This window comes from Dermacentor variabilis, chromosome 1 (assembly GCF_050947875.1).
Source record: "Dermacentor variabilis isolate Ectoservices chromosome 1, ASM5094787v1, whole genome shotgun sequence".
NCBI lineage: Eukaryota > Metazoa > Arthropoda > Arachnida > Ixodida > Ixodidae > Dermacentor > Dermacentor variabilis.
Window position 1 is genome coordinate 121,773,572 of NC_134568.1, and position 25,523 is coordinate 121,799,094.

At 42.1% G+C, this 25,523-nt stretch overlaps 1 protein-coding gene and 1 long non-coding RNA gene across 4 annotated transcripts; one reads left to right on the top strand and one right to left on the bottom strand.

Moving 5' to 3' along the window:
* The first annotated feature begins 646 nt into the window (after positions 1 to 646).
* LOC142583894 (poly(A) RNA polymerase, mitochondrial-like) lies at positions 647 to 17,793 on the top strand. 2 transcript variants are annotated; one of them, XM_075694249.1, is made up of 8 exons: positions 647 to 813; positions 1,081 to 1,259; positions 1,351 to 1,572; positions 3,894 to 4,100; positions 8,623 to 8,834; positions 11,079 to 11,290; positions 13,879 to 13,941; positions 17,244 to 17,793. In XM_075694249.1, the coding sequence occupies exons 1-8, from the start codon at positions 714 to 716 to the stop codon at positions 17,657 to 17,659; spliced, it is 1,611 nt and encodes a 536-aa protein (XP_075550364.1). In that variant the 5' UTR covers positions 647 to 713; the 3' UTR covers positions 17,660 to 17,793. The 2 variants fall into 2 exon arrangements, with proteins under 2 accessions (XP_075550364.1, XP_075550365.1); XM_075694250.1 differs by lacking the exons at positions 1,081 to 1,259; positions 1,351 to 1,572 and having other exon boundaries at positions 674 to 813.
* LOC142583920 (uncharacterized) lies at positions 8,930 to 23,882 on the bottom strand. Of its 2 annotated transcripts, XR_012828681.1 has the most exons (3): positions 21,206 to 23,882; positions 14,220 to 14,325; positions 8,930 to 9,711 (listed from the first exon to the last, which is right to left on the bottom strand). It is a non-coding gene; the product is annotated as an uncharacterized LOC142583920 (long non-coding RNA). The 2 variants fall into 2 exon arrangements; XR_012828680.1 differs by lacking the exon at positions 21,206 to 23,882 and having other exon boundaries at positions 14,220 to 17,074.
* Positions 23,883 to 25,523: the final 1,641 nt, after the last annotated feature.

A 25,523-nucleotide genomic window follows, 5' to 3' on the forward strand; every position in this document is an offset into this window, starting at 1 on the left:
AGTTTCCTGGCCACATACCCACTAACGTAGTAGGTTATGGGAGAGTCGCTATTTGATCCCACCATTTCACTATGATCTGGCATCGCATCGCATGCCATTACCATCTTGTCACGGAGTAAGACATTTAGGAGGGGAAACTCCCGTCAGGGCGAGCGAGGGCGGGAGACCAGATAAGGTCACAATTGTTGTATGCGCCGACGGGGCCGTATACAGTGGCGGCGCCATGCGACGCGTCGTAGAAGCCGCAGCTAAAAAAAAAATGCAGCGCCCGGGCAGGCGGCTCCGGCGCGCTCTCAACGGCGGTAATTTCTTTCCAGGCCGCCAGGCGCCGCCAGCGCGATAACGGCTCCGCGGGCTTGTGACTTTTTCTGATCGCCGGAAACAGCGGAGTTTCCACTCCTAAATGTTTCTTGCTCCGTGGTTGCAAGTCACACTACAATCTGAAAAGCCGTGCTTTTGGCGTGCATTTATGTCGCTGCTCGTGCTAGTACAAGCGAAATGCACTGCACACGTAAAATTTTAGTGCGTCCAAAGTACTTATTTGTAGAACTAACTCGATAGTACTTCATGCAGGTCCCCGATAGAAGATACATGGCGACACGACACATCGGTCAAAGGCAGCCGAAGCAAAGACTCAGTCGTTGGCCACTATGACATTAAAAAAATGGCTGCCCCCATGAAATGATAGAGTATACGGTGTGCTTGCGTTCAAAATGAGCTGTTTTCACTCGAAACAGCTGATCCTACCGTCCAGAGCAGCGTTACTCGGACGAGGTATCCAACATGTAATAAGGAAGCAGCTTCTTTGCTCTCGTAAGTTATTCCAAGTCTTATAATAACTAAAAAATTAATTTTGCTTATTTGTCGATCTCGCCGTGTCCTTAACGTAGGCACCGATCTTAACCGCACTCAAGATTGTTGTTTACGTTTAGTGTGTATAGACATCGTTTTCCATTTCCAACACTTTCGTCTCAGAATCAGTCCCTCTTGAGGGCTTCCGTTATCGTAATCACTCGGTCTAAGACCTTCTTTCAGTACCATGCTCCTCAGTGGAAAGACTTGTTCACCCTAATGTTGCAGAAAACAAGGACCATACCCCGCTATCATTCGATGGAATCCTTTCTCAGAGGAGAAGGGAATCAGCTGCAAGCATTCTTGTAGAAGTTGAAAATCGACACAAAATCACGGAGCTTTGTCAGGAATGTTCACGGTACGGAAACATTCAGAAGGCATACTACTACGCGGATAACTCCCACAAAGTAAGACCTGACTTCGTCATCGGTTTTTCACGAAGAGCACTGCGCGGCGCCTATATGTTTGTGTATCTACCATGACGTTTCTTTTGTGCAGTGTCAAGTGCTTCTAGAATTCAGCAGCTCGGACGAGGTGCAAGAGCTCTTAGAAAATTGTGGTCACCTGTCATCTGATGGCTTCCCTGTGCGGACAAGGCTATTGAAATTTGCGCAGAAGAAAGGAATGAGGCCACTCAAGAAATCTTTCTCTGTTACTATAGAAGCATCTTCAAATGTTACACCTCAGACTAAAGCAATCAAATTGATTCAAAGCAGTACGGTAAGGTCATTGTCAACTTATTAAGTTTAAAAGCCATGTAAAGCGCTTGATTAAAGTTACTTCAACTACTTCTTCCAGACTAACATATCGAGTCAGTGCATGCTGCTTATGAACTTGGTGCGCAAACTTAACCTTGGACATGTGTATGCGAAAGAGCCATAATTTGGAATATGTATGAGTTAAAAATTGTGAAATAAAAGGCATGAGGCTAGTCATTGATTACATCGCATCATAATCATGGAGAATGGCCGCAAAAAAAAAAATGTTTTCGTGTTTTGTCATTACATTACAAGGGTACGACTAGGACCGTAGCAAAGTGACAGAAAGTGTGGGGCTGCAGACTCATAGCAATCTGCTACCATGGTATTAACGTTCGCAGGGCATTCCTGCTCATTCTTTCAGTGGGAAGTTGGGAGGCAATACTTGTATCACACATCAGAAGTACCTGCAAGTAATGAAGTAATGTAGCTTTCATCAAAGGAAAGGCGAGTTGTGAGGAGCTTCTTTATTGCTGCTGAATGAGCCAGTAGTGTGTGTCGCACCCCGTGGAAGAGAAATTTTTAGTAGCAGCACACATGATGTCAGGTAGGTGGGGCGATTACCCATGTGCTGGTGTGCAGCACTGTCAGAGATGGATGATGCTGTGCAGTCTTGCAAGGCTGCAAGCTTGTAGCACTTTTGCCTGTTGCCAACTTTGGTGTGCATACACACTTAGTTACATTTCTATATGTGGCGTTCATGATAGAACTTACTTTCATTACTCTGAAAGTTCAGTTGCTCTGCTTAGACCTCAATTTCACTGACTCTCGGAGGCTAGCTTATGCACACGTGCTCCAGCACTATATGGCTTTCAAGACAGTGATAAAACCTCCATCAGCTTGACTCTAATATAGTCTGTATGGATAAAGTATTACTGCTGCCTGAACTCGCTAAGGGAGTTGTCACCTCGGCTGGCTGAGCGGTGTTCTGGCTCAAATGAAAGACATTCTTCCTCTGTATTTATATTTTAGCAGCACTTTTAATTGTATTTTGTTGTGCAGGAAGAAACTATCTACAGTTGACTCATGATCATACAAACTCGGATGATTTAAAATTACTGGCAGTTCTGACAAATATATAATTTTGGTTGGACCACTATGTTTTCAGTGCATATTGAAGCTGCTTAATCCAAACCTTTTAACTTCCCAGAGTAGAGCACAGTGGCCATAAATGGCCGACAACATTCATGAGGCGTAAGTAGTCAAAGTGTGCCCATCATAAATATTTTCATATTCATGTTCTTGTGTTCGTTGAGATGCACCACTGCAAGATGGCGCCACACATGCAGCCACATGTGTACAGCTGCAAATTGAATTGAATTCTGTGGTTTTATGTGCCAAAACCACAATTTGACTATGATGCACACTGTAGTGTGGAACTCCAGATTCATTTTGACCACCAGGGGATCTTGAACATGCCCCCAATGCAAGAGACACGAGCGTTTTTGCATTTCGCCCCCATCGAAATGCAGCGGCGGCCACCGGAATTTGATCCCACAACCTCGTGCTTATCAGTTCAACACCATAGCCGCAAAGCCACCACGGTAGATTTTTACAACTGTAATATCCCATGTTTGCGTTTGTGCAACCATTCTTTTTCTCGTCCCCCTTCTTGCAAAGTACCCTTACATTTGTGCCAGATTTCATTTAGGGTCGTGCAGGAAGCATAAATTTGTTCTGTGCATGAATATGTTGATACACAAGTTCATAACTGTTTTTAGAGTATATATGATTCAATTTCAAATAATTTCAATTAAATTCTGTGGTCCCGATAAGTCTGACTTATTGTTAATCTGCTGCAGTGTTCGCTGTCTACAAAACAGGCTAACTTGCTTAACAGGATCCTAACGGGTTTTAAATATTGGCATGCACTAGAAGTTTGATGTAGCAATGACTGGATGTTGCTGCCTACTTCACTACTACTTCTTAGTACTGCAAGCAAGTTCCAAATGTGAATAATATGACCTTCTTATAGAGCATAGTTGGCAGGTCACAACATTTTGTGCCATTTGAAACCATTTATGGAGTGCAGAAGGGGTAATATATGGATACCAGCATAACAATAGGCATTGCATGACCCTTTGCTTCGCTCTTGAGCATAAAGTCATGGGTTTGAGCCCAGGGGCACTTTGAAAGTAAATATCTGTTTTAGCATAAACATTTTCAACAAAATGAATAAAAGCTGATTGTTTGCAGTCATTTCTTTCTCTGGCGATAGCCAAAGGTGTACACCATGAAATATATATATATTGTTTGTACATTCATGCTTGACTCACTTTGCAGATTGCAGATCAGATGGCACACTTTTATGAGATGGAAAAGCTAAGCGACCTGGAGACACGGCTTGGCTTTGTAGTCTGCAGACAAGTTGAAGAGTTTATAAGTGGATTATATCCAAAAGGGCAGGTCTTGCCATTTGGCTCCCTTGTCAATGGTTTTGGGAGGCATAACTGTGACATTGATATGGTCTACTGTGTTCCAGAAGTGAGGGTGAGTAGGGTATAACATCATTCATTTTGTCTGACTTCTGAGTGTGAAAGAGTGGCAGTGATTTGTAACTTTATCTTTCGTAACTTTTTTTTTTTCACATAAGTTCAAGCCTTCATTTCTTATTCTTAACTTTAGGTGCTGTCTGGATCAGTTATTCTGCAGGAGGATTTTATGTATATACATTATTTGAGCTATGGCAGTAAAGGAATAAGCTTTGCCTGTTAAAGTATCAAAATTTCTTTTACGTGGTGCACTCTTTGTTTCTCTAAAAGCTCTGCTTTTCTTCACATAGTTTAGTCTGTAGCTGCTTCATACAGTTTAGTGTAGTCCATATAGTATGTCTCTTGTTATGGGATTACATAAATGCTTATGATAGCAAAGCTTCAAAAGCATTTACCAAACCAGAAAATTTAGTTGTTTTTTTTTACCTTTCTGCTTACTGCTAGCATGATTTGAAACAGACAAATTAAAATAAACTAGAATGTGCCATTTCATATTTAAGTTCATTATGATCTGTCAACATTGGCTTAATTCTTTCCCCACTGCAAAATTTTGGGGCCACACCATCTTTGCGAGCTAGCTCCATAGCAATGTCACATCATAATTTCAGCTAATCAGGCATTTAATAAATGTTCCAATTTATTTTTCTTGTCTTCAGCTTATGCTGATTAGATATATAATTTTTAACAGTCGTGCTCGAGTGGTTTGGTTTTAAGAGGAAAGAGCCAATTTCTGCTTAGTAGCAGGATGCTGTTGGCTGCAATTAAACTAGCCCTGTGAAAATTGCAGGCAATTGCTCTGTCCCATTGTCTCCTTTCAGCAGGGTATAAGAAACTTAAAATTTATAGGCATGTCTTGCAGCGCATCATCATTCAAAGTGCAGCGCAAGATGGGCAAACAAAAATGGTGTACATCATTATCATGCTTCCTACTGCATTGTAATTGTACTTTCTCTTGCCATTTCCTTTTTAAAGGCTCTACAACTCTACTGCCAGCCTCTGGTAAGAGGCCTTAGGCAGGAGTTGTTATAAAACGCATAAAGAAAATGACATAATAGCAATACATCGAATACAAGGTGCGATGTTTGACATAAAAAGCAGTTGAACTAAGGTATAAAAAAAAAACATAAAAGCCATAGCGTTTGCAAAGAAGACAGCATTTAGAGCTATCAGTAGACTGCTCATGGCACTTAGTTTGTGAAAATGAAGAAAAACTGAAAACCTAGAAAAAATACATGTATATGACTTGGTAGCAATGGGTGTCGTGCAGTGTCATCTCATTAAATTCCCACATTGGAATAGGTGTGTGTAAAAAGACAAAACATTGGCAGAAGCATAAAAAAAATTAATCTATTTCAATGTGTTAGTATATTAATTGGTAGTATCTACTACACCTTTGTACACATGAATGGCTAGATCTTTAGGGACTGTTTTAATGGAAGCAAGATGAGCGCTTTAAAGGGACACTAAAAAGCAACACCGTAGTTTAGACTGGTAACCCATTCTCAACTTTAGTTAATTTTGGGGGAAGATTTGACTATTACTGGAAGGTGAACATTCTCTTTCCTGAATTTTGTGACAGAACCTTGGTACCGGTTCGTCAGTGTGATGTCATCGATTTCAAAATGGTTTCTTGTATTTGGGCCTTTTTGGTCCAGAAAAAATTCTTGAAAATTGCTAGACTGAGTCTTTAAAGCCTTTGGTATGCATTGTAGTCTTTCTTCATGAATAAACAATTAACTAGACCTGAATAAATGCCATCAAAGTCCATGATATCACAGCAAGCTAGAGTGGGAACTTCACGGTAACCCTGCCGCAGTAAGACCACAGTAAGAGTGGCTGCTTTAATATTGCAGAAGCTTAGCTTAATATTCTGAATTAGTTTAATTAAACCATCATTGTATAGTGTCATCAAATTATCATTTAACATCGTAATTAAATAACTATCATGTAATCAAATTATCACACTTGTGTGTTGTGAATAGATAAGTACACATTTAGATATTGCTGTAAGATGAGAGGCAGCATTTGTGGCTTTTAAGCAATTGTCTACTACATTCGTTGTAATTAGACATACCACTCAATTCTGCAAACGCCTAATAGGTACAAGATACACTGTATAAATTGTTTCTTATTTTCTCTATGATATAATGCTACAAAGTGTGAAAGCCAAGTGCACCATACATTGTGTGTGCAAGTGTGAAATGGTTGTGTGCTCAGAGCAATATGTAGCATGCATATGCTTTCTTGGGGCAGGCATAGTCTGGCCATCTAAGATCTCATAAAACATTAGCCCCAATGTAGGCATCTGCATATAGCATGCCAAACGACTATTAGCGACAATTAGGAGTGGCGCCCTCTCGCGAGTGACATCACGGCCAGGACGCCGCTCGCTCCGGCTCGCTCGGCTGCCGCGCGCGCCTGTTCCCTTCATGTATGCTTGGGGTATGGATGGCTCCAGCCACAATTATGGAAGGATATGTCGGCTTCTTTCTGCTGCCATGCCTGAACCACAGTTCCTTCTCCTAAAGCGCGTGAGTCAATAAAATTTGCGGCCTGGATATCGCAAGCTATGTAGCGTTGAAGGGGTCTTCTGGTTTTGCAATGCATATGTGCGCCGTGTCTATCCGTAAATTTTGCGTAAAAAGAATGTACAAATTCAACATGCGAAGTTGTGTATGATGCCTCGCTAAACACTTAACATTCCGTTAGTATTTAGCTGTGAGAGACATTGCATTTTACATGGAAGAAAAATCTTGGTAATTGGCGTCAGCATGTTATCCGATGTTACAAAGACACTGCCCAGCGAAGCTGTCATCATGATTCTTATTACTCTGGTGTGTTGTTCTATTCAAATATGGCCCTTCATTAATGCGTAAAAAAATAGGCGCGCATTTCTTATGAAAAAGTTTACTGCTACTTTCATCCCCCTCTGAAACAGGCCTCCAAAAAACGAATTGCTCATGGCTGCTAACACGACGGTGCATCATGTAGAGTATTTACATAGTTAATTCACAAACACCATAGTAGCAATCACCCGAGAGAAAAGTTTCGTTGTTAAGATCAAGAGCCAATCAATTGAAAGTGATGAAATGTTTCATAGTGGCCCTCAGTAACCTTTATCAACAATATGGCACACCCCTGATCATGTAACAGTAGCAATCGACTGTCGGTATGGCGAGGCACGCTATGTTCGCGAAACCCATCAGTACACTACAACTTCGAATTGAAACCATAAAGCATTTTTTTACAGCGCCAACTGGAATGGCTAAGGTATTCTCGAGCTACTACAGCGCAGCTTAGATTGCCTAGAAAAGGGAAAATCAAGCACCTTCTGTCTCACCATGTCTCAATCCAGCGTTCTTTAATTATACAAACAGATAACTATTCGCTTCGTCGGTACATAAAAGAGAATCTTGCCCAACTGCAGGCTAAATAAAGTTTGCTCCAATCCAGTCGCAAACGTTCATAAAGAAAGCACCAAAAGCCTTGCATATACTTTCACTTGATTTCTGACCCTCCACCGGGGGGAATTTCGATATCTTCAATATGTCCCATACTACTAATGATTGACGCTTCGACTTCTTTCTGGCTGCAGCCATGCAGTCAACAGCCATGCTCGCCCAAAAAATTGGGCCAAGCAGCCTGTGTCAGTTCGCCAAACAGATTCGTCATGTATATTCCTCAAGCAGCAAGCACCAGTAAAGTTCTCAAGCGAGTTGAACGTGTATCACGGGAAAGGAAATATATATTAGTACATTCCTATTGGTATTCTGTAAATAAATAGTTGTAAGCCTTCATTAACTTTACTTCAAATTTCCACTGCTTAAGATAAACACGTGAAGAACTGCCTAATGTTGACAAGCATTTAAGTAAGTGGTGCTTGTAGAATCTAAACTCCAGTATTAGTTAAGTCCATGTGTTACTGCCGAGCGTTTCTGTGTAAAAATGCAAAATTTCGATATTATACCATGAACTACTCATCGTGAGCAAACCTGTTTTAGCGGATTAAAATCAACGTAACTGTTGTAGAAGTCATATATAGCCAGCGTTTGTGACATACTTTTTGCACCGCGGCAGTTATGGTATCATAACTGGATTCCTGTAAGCTATGTTTCTGCGAATGTCCATCCGCGCATGAAAAATTCGCAATGGGCTCTCTTGTGCTCTTCGGCTGGCACTGTAGTGTTGCCTTTGAGAGCTGCATTGTTGTCTAAGAAATTAGCTCTTTGAATAAATGTTCGCAAAGGAAGACGTCGTAAAAATATATTTGAAACAACCACCACAAGTATACAAGCAGAGAGAACGACGGCGAACAAACGAAAACACCGCAGAAAGCGCCCGGACAACGCCTGAACTGTAGCAGACGACAGGCATGAGTCCTTGCCCTGACGTCACGCGAGCGGCGAGTTCGTTCGCGAGTTTGTTCTCGGGGCTAATACTCACACAGACACCATTTGATAATGGAGAGCCGAAGGGCCATAGATACTGGTTATTCACCTGTTTCCCCTTTCACTGTACAGGAACCAAGTGGGCAGCTCTACTTCCAAGACAAGAACCAGGCAATCAATGATCGGACATTGGTGCAGCGAATACTTGAAACGCTTGGAGACCTGCTTCATTATGTCGTGCCTGGTGTGTCTGAGGTGCAGCGCATCCTCAGAGCCCGTGTGCCTATTGTCAAGTTCCAGCACAACATTGTGGGCAGAGAGTGCGACCTCACCCTGAACAACATGTTAGTTTCTCATAGTACATTTCGATGCCATCTTTGAAATCGGCATAGTGCATTGAAGTGATATTAAAGGCGCCCTGAAACACTTTTCTAACTAATCATAGAATGCATCACTTTTAAAGTATATCGTTCCATAAATCTCAAGCTGCGAAAGTTTTTGTAATCCTTCAATAAGTGCAGTTATCGCATCAATACCCAGCTTTGTCGATTTTTTTCATCTCTGCTAGCGCACTGAAAACTATACAGCGGAGAAGCCAAAAGTGCAAAGCCCCGGCCAAAAGCTGACTGTTGTGGTGGCAAAAGGGCTCGTCATTGCACCCCGTGGCGGATGTTGCCATCTTGGAGACCATGTGTAGCAGACATATATATATTTTTTTCTCTTATATAACTCAAAATTAGTAATTATGTATTACTGAGAATGTTCTTACAATCACAAAATAAGTGAATAGCATTGCACGGCCAACTACTTTCGATCAGCTCTTGATGACTACATTGCAGACGCAAGAGCAAGCGTCTGTTCACTGCTTTTGACACAAGGTTGTAAATTACCTGCTGCATGCAGTGCAATAATATTTGCCTCACATGTTCACAGTCGCCTCGTTAACAGATGGGCAACATTTTTTACTGTGTTCAAAAAATGTTTCAGGGCCTGTTTAAAAGCTCTGAGGTTTAATGAATTTCTGCATCATTGATCATTATGTCATGATAGCGAGCTGCAGAGAAGTACAGTTTAATGTGGACATTTTGTCACTAGTGTACAAACCACTGTTGTTGCCAGCATTCATTACTACTTTATTGTGTAAAGCAAAGGGTGATGACACCTTTGGTTGAAATCAAAATTGTGCTGTCCAGTCCTGAAGTGGTACCCAAAACGTACAACCTGCATAAGGAAAGGAATAACATTGTACATGTACCTAGCATGCAAGTGTGGTTGAGTGAAGTACCCTCCCACAAACCAGCAACACATGCCAGATGTATAGTAAATAACCACTAGCTGTCATCTTTCAAGTAATGCCTGCTTTACATGTGTTCTCTGTGGTCAATGTGGCCTGAAGTCTGATATAAAGTCTGATTTATGGTTCCTGCCGTCAAGCTATTGTCTGCCTTTTCCTTTGCATTTGGCAGTTTCCATTTGGTTTTCCATTTGCACTATTGGCAACACTTGTTTACCAGTATGCTTGTGGCACTATGTGACAACCATATAGTGCTTATCAGGAGGTTACATGAAATGTATTGTTGATTATGCAAGAAAAGGTGAGGCGTGCAGACAGGACACAAGAGAAGAGAAGTGGACAACACGAACGCCGTTGAACCCAGTTGGCAAGCCAGGCCACAGTGGTTTAACCTGAGCTAGTTGGTTCAGGATTACTGTAGCACGCAGCTTAAATTTACAGGCAGGACAGGAAGGAGGCAACACAAGACCTTCTTCATGTTGTGTTATGTTGTCATGACAATGTGACGTGTCATGTGCAGTGTTGCCTAGTTTATGTCCTGTCTGCAAATTTAGGCTGTATGCTACATTAGTGATAGGCCTGTGTGCAATGTTAGTTATCACCAAGACATCCATTTTAGCCATGTTGCTGTTTAGGTCAAGCTTAGCCTTAGTAATCTCTAATGCAAACATAACACAGTGCTCACATTATTGGTGACTTATAGCTCTGGCAATTACTGATCAACATCCTATTTAGCCATGTATAACCAGTACGGCCAACATTCTTTTGTACTGTGTCACCAAGTTCAAGCTGATTGTTGATATAACAGGGTGAGTCGGCACTTTTATTTAACATTATGTGAACAGCAGGCAACAAAAACAAAGGCAAGAAACTAGCCAGGATGGGTCAACTAGCCCGTTATTACCAACAAGCGCAGCTATCACTTCTTACATGTTTATTTCGCGGAACTGCATAGCAGATCAGATATGTGTACCAGCAAGCACATGCCTACAAATAACAGATGCTGCAAAAAAACAGCTCCTTCAGAACCCATGCATACAGTCTCTAATTGTACAGTGCAGCTTGAACTTGGTTGCATGAGTATGGTTGTGCACCCATCTATCCCAGACTGCATCCATAGGCTGCAATAAAATGATATCGCTCTCTCTTATTTCTTTTCTTTCATTCTTTTTTTGAAGCAGCTATTGCTCTTGACATTTAGCAGTTGTGCGTGTGCCACTTCAAAAAGTTCCTTCTTGCTTTGCCTGTTCTTATGACTGCCACTGCTCATGACCACGGAACACGCACAACACAGGTCTGGAGTACACATGTCCCGGCTACTGCACTCATGCACCCAGCTGGCACCTGCCCTCTGCCCACTGCTGTTCACAGTTCGGAGCTGGGCAATGGCCCAGGGAGTCACCACCAAAGTGCCTGGCACGTGGATCACAAACTTTCAGTTGACATTGTTGGCCATTTTCCATCTGCAGCAGTGCGGCCTCCTACCATCGTTTAGAGACCTTGAAGGTTTGTCCAGCCTTCTGATTGCATTGAAAGTGCCATACTGATAAAAATTTATCAGCAGATCACACTTTTCAGAATGAAACAGTTGGGCAAGCCATGCCCATTATATACCAAAACATTAGATATGAGCGAAACTGAAAGCCACATGGAAAATATTTTGCCTACTGTTTCTTTCTTTCTTTCTCCAACCAGAATATATTCAAAATTTAGCAGGCTTTACATTGGTCCATCTGTATTTGAGAACTACAAACAACTTAACAGGTCTGAGGCAGAGCAGCAGTGTGTATTTGTCTATTTTTCCTTTCTGCAGTATCACTTCTTTATAACTCTGTGAGGTTGAAGGAGCGCCATCAAGGAAAACTTTGCCTTCCAGTAAACTCAATTGTGTAGGTAGTGAAAAAAGCCTTCTAGATTTTTTTTTAGGAAGAGTTTATATGTCAGGAAAGAAACATTATACATAAAGTATCAAACGTGAAACTATTGCCAGATTAGGGCAGCTAACGCTGCCTTAACTTAGCTAATCAGGCCAACAGATGGTAGCGCAGTTCCGAATTATAATAATGTAAAATCTCTGGCAGCTTAGTTTAATGCACAGTTGAATAGTAATTTAACAGAACCATACTTATAACGAAGAACGTCAAATCGAGGTTTCAGTGTTTTAAAAATAAATATTATGTGCTCACGTAACATTCCTGTTGGCTAGAATGCTGTGAATGAGCATCTTTAAAAGAAAGGTTTTAGTAAACAAAACATGATTTGAACCGTTCAGGTACGGCTCATATAACCACATGAGCCAGCGAACAGTAACAAAAGCAGCAGTGTAATTACCGGGCATATCAGTTTGGTTTAATTAATTTGATTATATTTCATTCATTCATTCATTCATTCTCATTGCTGTCGGCATGGCCCAACATTAGTGTGGATCAAGTGGTGCATGTTTGAATTCAAAATGAAGTCGTACGTGACAGAATCACAGTATTGATAGAAGGTAGAGAAACAGTGTAATATGAAAGGGCATGGCCCCATGTAATTGTTGCATATTAAAGCTGTAGTTTGCTGCTTTGTGCTTATGTAGTGTCTGCTAGTAGTAGTAGGCAAATTATTTTAAGTAGTACCTCATGTGGCAATTTGTTTGCACAACTTTGATGTCAGGAAGTTCAGCTATTGTGCAAACCGTGTAGAAATGTACTAGAATAAATGGTCCATGTTGTTGACTTACTTTAATAAGACCAATAACTATAATATCCTTGACACTTTTGATTGGGTCATATGTGTCATTTGAACTTATGAACTCACCATGTTCCATAACTCCATCATCTCTTGTGTTGTTATTTATATGTCATTTATCACTCACCTACTCTGGCAGCTCACCAGCTGAGCTAAAGCATTCCACATCAGAACCTGACATAACATATACAACACTTCGTTGCAACTTGGAAACTTGCATTTCAAGATTCTTTTGAACAGCTCCAAGTGTCTGAAATTAATCCAGAGCCCTGTACTGTGGCATTTCTTGTAACTTATGGCATAACCTTGGAATGTAAATACCTATACCCTCTCACAAGTATCTTGCAGCACTGCCGAAGATAAGAGGTGTACACAGGCAATAGCATTGCGCAGCAGAATATAGTTCCAACGTGACTGTGTGATTATTGGCAGCATTAGAAAATTTTACCTTTGCTTGGTACATGATATGTTACAGCAATATGTGATACATTAGGCCCTCTGTGCATGCACTTCGTATACCGTTAATTATTGTGGCAGTTACCACCAGTAACCATGATTACGTAGCAACATGGCAGTGCTCATACATCCCAGACCACCTGTTTTGATCTGAATTCGCGCTTGTTACTTGCTTCCACCTCAACAGCAAGAAATAAATTATAAAATGCACCATCGCTTACCCTCATCTCATGCTGAGACCAAAGTATTGGGTACATTTTGTCTTTATTGTTGAGATTGGCAATTTGTTTTGATAATGCTAGACTTACAAAGGCAGCGCCGAGCCATAACAGTGGTTTGATTTCCATTTAGCAGATGGCACCACAACATTAGTACTGTTAATGTGTTGACAATGCGGAATGATATAAACGCCCAATTGCTCACTGCATCATTGATTTACTACTGCGCTCTAGTACAGTACATGATAAGGATTAGAGGGGTGTTTGCCCCTACTGTGGACAATGAGGCAGCAAGGAACTGCTGAGAAAGCGTATAGATAAAGCGAAGCCCCATTGTCACATTCATGTAAACGTGGTTTATGGTTACAGTGCCAAAACATTTGTTTCATCAACGTACACACCGATTAGGGGAGAATATATTGGCAGAACGGCGAGCAGGCCATGCAGCACAGATGAACACATCTTGAAGGGCTTTTGCCCTTCGTATTGGCTAAGAACTCCTGCAGCTTCCACAGTGCTGCAAGGAACTACTGAAATAAAGTTTCCTGTTTATTTTGTTTCTTGTTGGGTGTAGACCGGTGCTCTGTCTCTTTTTTTTTTTTTACATTGTGCATTCATTAAAATGACACCACATTTGAAAGTGTTCAAAATGAAAGCATTTATGTGCATTCTTGGAACTTGCCACTTCAGACAAGAAGCGCCTCAAGACATGGCAAAAGTCAAGGTTACCAGACGAGAAGGGTGGAACATTCGGTGAGCTATAGCTTTATTTGTTCATCTTAACCAAGATTGATTTACTACTGCGCTCTAGTACAGTACATGATAAGGTGAACATATTAGAGGGGTGTTTGCCCCTACTGTGGACAATGAGGCAGCAAGGAACTGCTGAGAAAGCGTATAGATAAAGCGAAGCCACATTGTCACAGTTGGGCAAGTTGGTGCATATTCATGGTAAGGGTACACCATGGTAAGGGTGGTGTCTGCTCTTATGTTGTGCAAGTCCTTTTTTTTTCTTCGCACTGTACCCTTACCATGAGCTTGTTCATCTTGTTGGTTGAGTTAGAGAACACTTAAGTTTATTCTCTTCCAGGTATTGTGTCTGTAGTCGGCCTTTTCATGTGATGATTGCTTTTCTTCCTGTTGAAAAGACAGCCGAATCTGTTGTTATAAAATGCACAATGGGGTATACAAAGACGAATACTGATTCAGGCTGTGCTAGTAGATTGCTATCATAGAAATATTTCTGCACCTATTGGGTGAAAACAAAAAAAGACAGCAGAAGAAAAATGAAGGCCAAGCTTTTTTTTTTCTTTCCAATTTTGCACCTCCGCCTCACTGCCAATGGCATCATGTGTGATGCAAGAGTTCATAGTCTCCCGTGAAAATTTAGATTTCTTTGTGTATGAGATATCATCTGAAGTTGCCAATACCTAACCTCAGCCAGATAATGTTTGAATTCGTAACTTGAATATTCTAAGGTAATTAGAATGTAGTATCACTATCTAGCTTTCACTTATCTGTAATATTTTTGGCATACTCAGCCTTTACCATCCGTAAAGTCACCTGTTTGATGATACAAAGTTGTAATCTGCCAGTCCAGTTTAACATATTATCCCTTGTTGATGATCTTTAACCTCTGTCCTTACTATGGATAAATTGAGCTTGTCCACTTCTTCTTGCATGCCTGCGCACTATCAAGAGAGAGTGCACCCATGATTTCAGTCCACGTCTTTACTAAGTACGCACAAGTACAGCATGACCCATCGTGGTGGCTTAGTGGCTATATTGTTGCACTTTAAGCATGAGGTCGCGTGTTCAAATCCTGTCCACGGTGGTCGCATTTTGATGGCGGCAAAATGCAAGAACATCTGTGTCCCATGCATTGGGGGCATGTTAAAGATCCCCTGGTGGTCAAAATTAATCTGGAGTCCCCCACTACGTCATGCCTCATAATCGAATCTTGGTTTGGGCAAGCAAAACCCCAGAATTCAATTCAATTTCACAAGCACAGCATGGTACTCAGTTTCTGTGCGAATTGTAAGGAGAAATTGAGATTACCTAATAAAGCATTATGGTAAAGTCAGCTTATGCATACATTAATGATTTTTGATAAAAAATAATTTTTCTGGCTCCTTTTTCTAACCCATTTATTATACGTATAGTTGAGTAGGCAATATCTGTGACGGCTGCTGTGAATCGTGCCCACGTGTGACCCCCGCACTGTTTCTCGCGATGTCCCGATTAGCGAGGCAGTTGCACCACAGTTCGCCCCGTTTGCAATGTGCCGCACGAGACAGATTGTCCGCACCAGCCACTATATCGCAAAATGATAACACATATAGAGCTGTGCTCAAATTTCGCATTAGGGAGTATCGTAATCGCCGGTGATTTTTTTTTACTCATTTTGAGTTGCACTAATGTCAGCAAAACGTCACCAAAGCTTCTCATGTTGCTTTCAAGTTTTGTCGCAGCCTTCTTTATTTGGAGGCATGTTCAGTAGTTGATTTTATGCTCAGAGGTCTTCGTTAATTACCACTGACATGGGTTGGCAAGGCAGTTTGTAATAATGTTTATTTCCCACCTATTGTATATACATTTGATGGAGGAAGTGTGAATAAAAGCAATAAACCACTTGACAAGGTTCACACCCCCTGTACAGTAGGCAGCTGGAACAAGAGAAAGAACAAGCATGGAACAAAAGAAAATCACAATGAGATATGCGTCCTAATGCATAATTATTGCCTTGTGTAGACACCACAAATAATGAAATAAGAATGCTCATCATGAATATAACCAAGGCATGTTACGTTACACAATTTACATGCGAGACATAATAGAGAGTGCGATCTAGAAAATGAAATAAAATGACAAAGTTAGACCACCTTATGTTACCAACACTCGCACCACAAAAATACGTCTTGTATGAGTTTTGCTAGTTCCCCGCCAATAAGGCAGGGGATTGGGGTATTTGTGAAAACACTTCACTAATTTAACAATGTGCTGTTCAACTGCTGCCTAAAAGCATGTCAATAAACTATGCACCATATTTGTTTCTTTGACATTCAAGAGAGACCGCTTTCTTTGTACACAGAAGCACTGCACATATGGAATCTGGCCTCAAACTGTGTGTGTTCATTAGATGGGTCTTGGGAAACAGATGAATTCTGCTGTGTTAAGGAAGCAACAAGTGGGCACTGTAAAATTTATATGTAATTTCATAGTGTACCGGGCCTTGCCACTTGTGAAGGGCTCATAACAAAATTAATGTGGTGCATAGCATAAAGAAGAATGAGAGGCACTCCTGATAACTATTTACTAGACTGTGAAAAGGCAACAGTGTGTTATGCTAGTTACTCCAAACTGCATACTGCTAGCATGTCTTTAAACATAGATTCACATAACATACCAAATTCCCAATTCAGTCGCCAGACCAGGCATCTTGTGATTTAGCAACACCTCATTGGACTGCACATAAGAGTGCAGGGACTAGCTGTTTGCAGTACAATTTCACATTTGTAAGCATAATGCCCACTCTGCAGACTGAATTGGCAGTTCACTTGTAACCGCCATGGTTGCTTAGTGGCTATGGTGTTGGGCTGCTAAGCACAAGGTCACAGGATCGAATCCCGGCCACGGCGACCGCATTTCCATGGGAGCGAAATGTGAAAGCGCCCATGTACTAATTTAGGTGCACGTTAAGAACCACAGGTGGTCCAAATTATTCCGAAGTTCCCCACTACAGCATACCTCATAATCAGATCGTGGTTTTGGCACGTAAAACTCCCTAATCTATCTACATATAGAGTTCAGTTGTGTGACAGCAACAAGTTCTTCTGCAAAATCAAGAAGGGGGCTGACATAGGCAACAGTGGTAGACAACTGTGGTATAAAGGTTATACCTTTATACTTGTGGTATAAAGGTTATACCTTTATACTTGTGGTATAAAGGTATAACCTTTATACCACAAGTTCTGCAATTCTTTGTGAAGCAGTTTGCCTCGCCCCATTGACTGTTTATGTTACACTGTGACTACATCATGCATTTTTTCTTGCAGAAGACATCTTGAGGAGCTTCTTTGAGTACTACGCATCATTCAACTTTAAGAGCAAAGGCATTGCACCATTCTCAGGACAGACCTTGGAGAAGCCCGAGTATACTGCCATGTATGTGCAAAATCCACTTGACCGGCAGCTGAATGCCAGTCGCAATGTCGGATTGAGTGACCTTAAAAAGCTGCAAGGCCGCATGGCAGAAGCCCTCTCACTCATGGACAATGCACCTCGCAAAATCACAGTGGAAAAGCCATGGGGCATCATGGCATTGTTCACTGCCCAGACAGATGCTGCCAGGAAGCAGCAAGAGGCAATGCACAGACGTTTTCAAGTGCATGAACTCTTCCAGGAGAGCAAGGAAGCAGGAGAAAATTATGTGATAGAAGCCACCGTGACAGGCATTAAGAATGCAAGCTAATGTCTTGTGAAGGGTTGAAAGCTCTGAATGCAGTTTTTATTTGTGCAAAGGAACCATCTACTGCTGAAAAAAGAAATTCTGTGCAGTAAAAGCTGTGTAAGAAGTCTAGGTACAATAATATATATATATACATGTATATGAGGTAGTAATTTCCATCACATTTGATGTCTGTGCTTTTCAAAGGCCATTTCTGAAGTGGCTAGGCAATACTTGCCTTCTTTGTCTAGAGAACCTGTGAAGGCAGCTTCTCATGCGTCACTTTTGGCACTCAAGTGGTGAACAGCGGTAGAACAAGAAATGATGCTAGAACCATTTTCACAAGCGTCTTGTCGAAATGGTGGCTTCAGTGACATTCCTTGTTCTGTCACTGTTCATCACTTCAAGCCTCCATCTTTCCACAATCTTTTCTCTTATTTCGATTTTGGCATAGTGGAATAAAATTAACACTCGCCAAGAGGTAAAGTGTATTAAATGAAAACTTTACATTTCGGGGCCCACGATCCCTTGAGCCCTTGATCAGAATGAAAGCAAATGCGGGTGGTTCTTGTTTAAGGATTTGGCGCTTCAGCAACACAAGCTCTATACAAGTTTGCCTTTATGGTGCTCTTTTCCCTGCCATTCATATCAAGAGGCACATGGTTTTCTACGTCATGTTACACAATAATCCAGAGTTCCAAGCAATTCTGGGCTACATCTTATGGGACCCAGTACCACACACAGTGTAACACCAACTGGCATAAGTCGTATCAGGAACTTAGCTTCTTCCACAAGGTGGTGCACATAAGTGAGAGGCATTGCTCTTCCAATACCACACTATAAAATCGCTTACTCAATCTTCTGCTCATGAGCTCATATTGTAGTGCACACATTAGAGCACCGCAACACCTGAATGTTTTTCGTAGTTTTCTGGGATTTCATTTTGTTTGCCATGCGGAGAAGTAGATGATGCGATCTAAAGGCATCGGCCTCTCGTACAATGTATAGTCTGGTATTAAAGTGCATGTCCTTGTAAATCTTTTCCAACAGAAGGTTTTCACACACATATTGTATTAGCAGAGTTAGTGCAAATCAAATGGTGCTGGCAGCCATGCCTTTGTGGAGTTTCTTTTCTGCTTTTTCGTCGTACCTGCTGCACTCAATGCTGCGCAGAACAGCCACGTGGAACAATGCCCACTTCACTCCACTTATAATCACAATTAGCATGACTTCAAGATCATGTGGTGTGACCCCTTATCACACTGCCAATCTTGCAGACCATATAGTACTCTTTTTTTTTTTTTTTTTTTTTGCGATAAGGCTTGCCCTTAAGGCATAATTCTTGGACTGTATATGTGTATTATATGTGTGCTGTGAGGCCTGTGTTGTGTATGAATTGGAGCATTGTTTTGTGGAATCTGTAGTCATGTATCCAGCGGTCATAGCTGGTTGTCACACTGTAGCGGAGGCCGGCTTCCAGTAGGAGACGCGAGCGTTCCGATTGTAAACCCGTACATGTCCATATTAGGTGGTATGCATCTGATTCCACCACAGGAACGGAGCAGTATGGACACGTAGCACCCAGTGGTAAATGCGACCAGTTCCACCTTGAGACAACAGCCGGTGTAAGGGCCACCCCGGCCCGAAGCCTCCTAAGCACAACTTCCTCCGCCCTAGTAAGGTGAAGGGGGAGGGAGCAGACACACGGTGGGATAAGAGCGCGTGTGTCCTGCCGGAGAACATTTTTACGGGCTCGCAGCGAGTTACGGGGTTGAGGTGGGAGGGGAATAGGTGGAGGATCAGGTTTAGGAGGGCAGTGTGCCTGCTGGTCAGCAGCAATGTTGTGAGGGTTCGCTGAATGGCCTTGAATATAGTACTTGCGCAATGGCATGGTTCTCTGCCACCAGATGATGCCACTGTTCCATCAGTGATAAGATTTCTCCATGTTTACCGGAGGCACTGTGTAGCCATGGCATTTAAATAAATTTGCATAATAAACAATTTTCTTATAGCACTAGGCAAAAAAAAGTGGCAGCAGTCACCTAGCAACTATATAAGCTTATTTACCTCATTCAAATAGTGTTGCAAGGCCCCTTTAAACAGAGGAAACATGTGCAAGCTCAGTCAACAAGAACCAAGCCTGTCTCACATAATCTTTGTGTGGTGTCTACTTTTCGTGTATTTAACATTGCTTTATTATTACTTTTTTATACACCTGGAGTCTCTTCCACTTTTTTGTATACAAACATGTTCTATGTTTGCGACCCTACTCCAGAAATTCAGACAATTGAAGCATGAAAAGAAATTGCGATAGGCATTTGGTGCTCAAATACTAGTAGCTTGCACATTTCAGCTATGGTTTGGCTAAACTCCATGTTTCACAAGTACAATATCTTGCAAACAGTTGTTCCCATTTAGGTCTATGTCCTTGCGCTGCACAACTCCAGTAAAGAACTATGCCTTCGTCTGGTGAAGAGAAAATCCAGACAGGCTTTATTTTAGGCATATTCTCTTTTGATCCTAGCTAATGTACCCATCACAGCCAGTATTAGTCCCCAGTGAAGTTGATCGGCATCGAACATTTCAAGTGTATTAGCAAGTGTATGAATTAAGCATGATTGTGCGTAGCAAGATCAAAGTCAGAAATGCTCAAACTGCATTGCAAGCATTCTTGAAAGTGCCCATGTGACAGGAGTATAAACAATCATTCATAATGAGCTTATAATGTAATTATGTAGCTCGTACAAGTGTCATAAATTGAGGTTTGCGATGGTGCTCCGGAGGCAGTGCCATTGTGAAAATGTTGTCATTTTGCAAGTGACAGTGAGTGAGTCTTCTGTTGCACTGATAGCACTCCAAAGGCCTAGAGTTTGAGCAGAACACCATTTCTTAACGTCGGATGCCATTGGGATCACTAGCAGTACTACAAAGAGCAAACTATACAAAACTCCAAAACAGCAAATGTCTACCAAGTTGACATTTCCAAATTCCCTGAGTTTTCCAAGTTTTCCCTGAGTGGCTTCGTAAAATTCCCTGAGTGACAAGAGAACTTTGTTTTATTTCAAGATGGGCTGACACCACGTCACCCGATGCTGTCACTCTCTGGTAAGTATCTTACAAACAAAGAAAAACTACTTAATCCAGTTTTACTAGTAAGGAGTAGTGTAAAGAAAACAGAAGGGAGGGGTTAGTGAAATGCACAGCAAATAAAATACCTACGAAAAAAAAGACGGTAAAATCTATTGCGAATCAACTTGAACATTCTAAAATGCAAATAAAAAGGAGATGCTTGTAGAAGCAAATATTTTCAATATGAGCTATTTCTATCAATAGCAAGCTCATTCGTATGAGGCCAGAACTTTCTCGCAAGTAATATTCTCTCTCGCAACAGCTTTTAAGTAAACCTCAACTGTTCTCGCATACTCTCAGCCCGCACACAACGCCTCACTTGCGTTTCACTGCTTTAAAGAGCTTATTTTGTTTGCACGAGGGGCACCTGCATCTCAGCATCGGCCAACACTTTATCTTCTTGTGTGAGCTCGAGCTCCTTTAAAGCAGTGGCACACTTACTTTCCCGTTCATTCTTCAATGCGTAGGTCCTTTCTGTTCTCGTCTTCCTTCTGCCGGGCGTTCGCCCCACAGACCATTTGAAGCATCCTCTTGGTCAGTTGTACAGTCAACGTTCGATTTCTCGCTCCTTAGGGGCCGCGAAAACGTCCGAAAAATAGGGCAGTTTGAAAAAACGAATGCATCTATTTTACTGCCCTTAAAGGGCCCCTCACCAGGCCCAATAACAAATTTTGGTTATACGCTGGAAGTTGTTACGTGTCCTCTAGGGAGCGTTCTGCCACACAAAAAAATCAAATTGGCTCATTAATAGCCGAGATAGAAATATTTTGGTGCCGCCAACCCATGATTTCAGGAGGTGAGCTCCACTGCCAAGCAAGACACTCTCCGCTCGCCCCATCTAACCTCCACAAGCGAAATTGCTTTCCTGCGTTCTCCCACACCGGACCTCGAGGAGATCCGCCTTCATTTTTTTTTTCTTCGCCTTTTGTTTCTTTTTTGTGACGCTGCGCACTTGCGCTGACGGTGTCGTGCGCGAGCTGTTGTGATTGTCTCGTTTTGCATAGCGCACTGTGTACGAGGACACCTGACTAGCTGTGTAAGTCAGTGCTAGACAAATACTGAGGCAGACACAAGCGGATCACAGAGCATGATCCCGCGCTTTCGATGTCTGTGCGGGCGATTGCACGACGTGGGAACAAGCAGATGAAACGGAAGTGCATCTCTCTTGCTGCGGTGTGAAGCAAAACAAAAATATGCGGGCAGACATTCGGTTTGTGTTTTGTTATTTCTCTAAGCTTGAATTCGTCTATTCAAGCAACATATTACACAAATAACAGATGTTGCCTTGCATAATTCTTGAAGTCGCGTGTCACCACGAGCGACGTCACAGTGCAAACGTGTACGTAAGGCGCACTAGCACGTGTACGTCATCCTCCGGCTTGGAGCGCGGCGGCCGCGAGGAGAAGGGAAAACGGCGTTAGGTTTGACATTTCAGGTCTTTCCGCTGTGCATGCGATATAATACTTTGCAACCACGACTGTTATCACGCAATGTATGCTCTGCGCTTGTCAGCTCATAATGGCCAGACCTGGTGAGGGGTCCTTTTGGACTCAAATCGCCACAGGCACATCCGAAAAAGCTCTGAAGCCTGCCAGTATACTTATTAGGCATATTGGTGCTCGTACTGTGACAGGAGATGACGGGTGCACGCCTGTATAATTAAGGAATACATACTGTGTCCCGTGACAATTGCCCCCTTTCCACACTTGTTATGCTTCACCGCGTATCATTACTGTACTAAAGCTAAGCTGACTTTCGGGAACCGGTATTATGCGGCGCGTCGCGCTTTACGAGCCTCGAAAACAATTACGAAGATTACAAAGGCGGAGTCGATGACATTGCTGACAGCGGCGAATTGTGTTAATGAAAAACACGGCGAACAGCAAGAACCTTCGTAGCGAACGTCGAAGCAGCTAGGCCTAACGTTGCCGCGGTGGTGGCCCCCGCTAGGGTGGTGCCACTCTTTGAAACAGGCGATGCTACCGCGCAGGCCTCATGAGACGCGTCGCTGCCATTCTCTTGCCTACTCCTCCTTGCGGTGCCATCTGTGAGCGCGGAGACATGTCCTTTTTGCGCATTTTCTTTGCCACATATGCTTTAGGTATGCATTTTCGGTAGCAGCAATCATTCTAGAAATGGTTGGATGTTCTAGAGGGCCAAAAATAAAAAACTTGTATGCGTCATGCAAATTAAAGGAGACTATCACAGTACTGCTGAATTCTTTACAGCCACGTTTGTCATTGCACGTTTGTGCTTTCTATCTTATTGTTGGTGTGAAGCGTTGTGTAAGGGAAACATTATTTGGGTTATTTATACTTAGCTCATTACATGTAGGCGAGCCTAGTGTTGGGTGCATGATGCGTCTGTTCCACTGTTTGGCATCACAGAAAAGTTATACAGTAGTATGATTAGCACAAATGGCATCGGTGTTTCCTATACGTACTTCTCATCTCCTTGAATGTATTGCAATTTTAGACACCGAGTGACTGAACATAGATGTGCAGGAAATGGAAATAAATGTGAAGCAAGCAACGCAACTTTAATATTTCATGTTTTCTGTAAATATACATTTTATTTTCTTCAACTTTTATCGCTTCGATTGATAGCTGTAGTAAGTGATCTAACACTATTTGCAAAGTTTGGATGACAACGCTTATCATAAAGATAACGCACAGACAAAATGCATAGTAAATAGCCAAGACAAAATGCACAGTAAATAGCCAAGGTTGCAATCATCGCATGCAAAATTCCTTCTGGTAGTGTACTCTTCATCTTCCGCATTCAGGTCTGTCGTTTTATAGTTGCTCGCTACTTCACTATGGAAGTGAAGCTTTCTTTGCGAACCCTCCTGGACTTTCTTAGCCGTGGCTGCTAGGTGCTGCCGTCTTGCTGAGTAGTTCGCACTTAAAGAAAATATATCTACGTGCCTGATGGTAGGATTGAACTGTGGTCCCCCAGCACAGCAGCCAGATCATAACCATTAGGCCACAACCAAACATATACTTCTACCATGCCAACGCCAACTAGCTCTCGGAGATTGTTGCCGTGTCACGTTGCATAGCATGGATGCGCTAGAGCATGTGCACCCCCCCCCCCCCCGTTTCCTTATGCCAAAAAGGCAGGAATGATATGGGCAAATTTACAGCATTTGATTAATGGCTTCACTAAAGCAGATTCCGAGACGTGCATTGGATCTGCATTTTTTTAACGCTATCACATCCATCAGCAGGCTCTGCTTCATGAAAGCAGCTACAAAAGAAAAAAAGAAGCTCAGACTAGTGAAAGAAGCTCAAGCTATGTTCTCCTTCGGAGAGAAGGTGACCACTCACCTAGATTGCCAAGTAAATTGAAGACAATAAATAGGCAGATCGTTATTTTTTTACGCCTGGTTCCGCACTCAATGTTCGTAACGAGAATGCACATGTATCAACTCACCTAATTTGTATAAATTTGTTATGGACGTAACAGTGAGGAGTAAAAAAAGTTTTCCATGAAACAATGCTTGCTTGCTTGCTTCCGTTACCGATTGTCTCATCGTGAATCTTTTCCTACTGTCACTTCAGCTGAAAATTGAAATATCAGGCAAAAAGATTCAACTGAGCTGAGGAAGCAACTTGCCAACTTCAAAAAAATATGAGCTGAAGTTTAAGAACAGCATGCTACGACTAAAAACAGCACGAGAACCACCCGTATAAAAGGAAAAGCTCTATAAAACTGAAAGCGAAGCTGGAGTTAGCAAAGAAGACACACATTTAATCAATGACAACCAGAGAAGAAACCCTTTCTAGAAAAAAAAAAAAGGCAAGTGTTGTTACTCACAAACATAGAAGCAATTAAAAGTTTGAAAATCGAGTTTCCTTATTGAACAACAGTGCACGCGACACTCAAGGAGATGGGCTATCCCTTTGAAAAAGGGCTTTATATCCAAGTAATATAGATGAATGGATATGCATACAAGTGTGAGTGTATATGAAGTTTCCTTGAAAAATTAAACGATCTTGCCTTCCCAGGAAAGGCAAGAGCATTTCAATGAACTGATTTCATTGCTGAAATCAGTTCATTTGTCTTCTTTCTTTTTCTTGTATATGCTAGCCGCAAAACTTGACTGTGCAATAGCTGTTGTCACGCAGTTTCGTCGAAAGATGTTCAAACATTTTTATGATTTTCATGCTATGCTTGACAAAACGAAAGCCCGCATATATTTATCAGCAGCTTCGTCTTGTAAACTGTAATGTTCTGCAGTTCATTTTTTCGCGTTTCCATAAAGACAAAATATAGCAGAGCATGCTTCTTCCCTTTTTTCGTGAATGTAGGCGTCTGGCACAACCGACAAGTTTGGTGCACTTCTTGCCAAGAGCCTCGGAATGATGGCCACCGTAGCTGATGACACAGTTGTCCTCACCCTAAGCAAAGAGTGCACACATCAAGGCACCCTACAATGGCATGTTGAAGAGCGTTGGAAGAGGGTAGCACAAGTGACAATGCTTCGTGCTGCCTCTTGTTTCAGTGCATCTTAGAAACTTGAGATTGCATAACCTCCAATACTGCACATGAAGCTACTAGCCTTATCAGCTCGCCCAGTCTATGCTCTCACTGCAGATTACCTCCAAGGCTCAAGTCACGTATGCGCTCAGCTGCATCATGCGCAGCCACGTCCAGGCTAGAGGAGGAGATGCATGTCACCTCCCCCTCCCCCCCCTTGTGCGCAGGAAGACAGCATGCATCAAGCTGCATCCTTCTCAGCTCACCCTTGCACCCA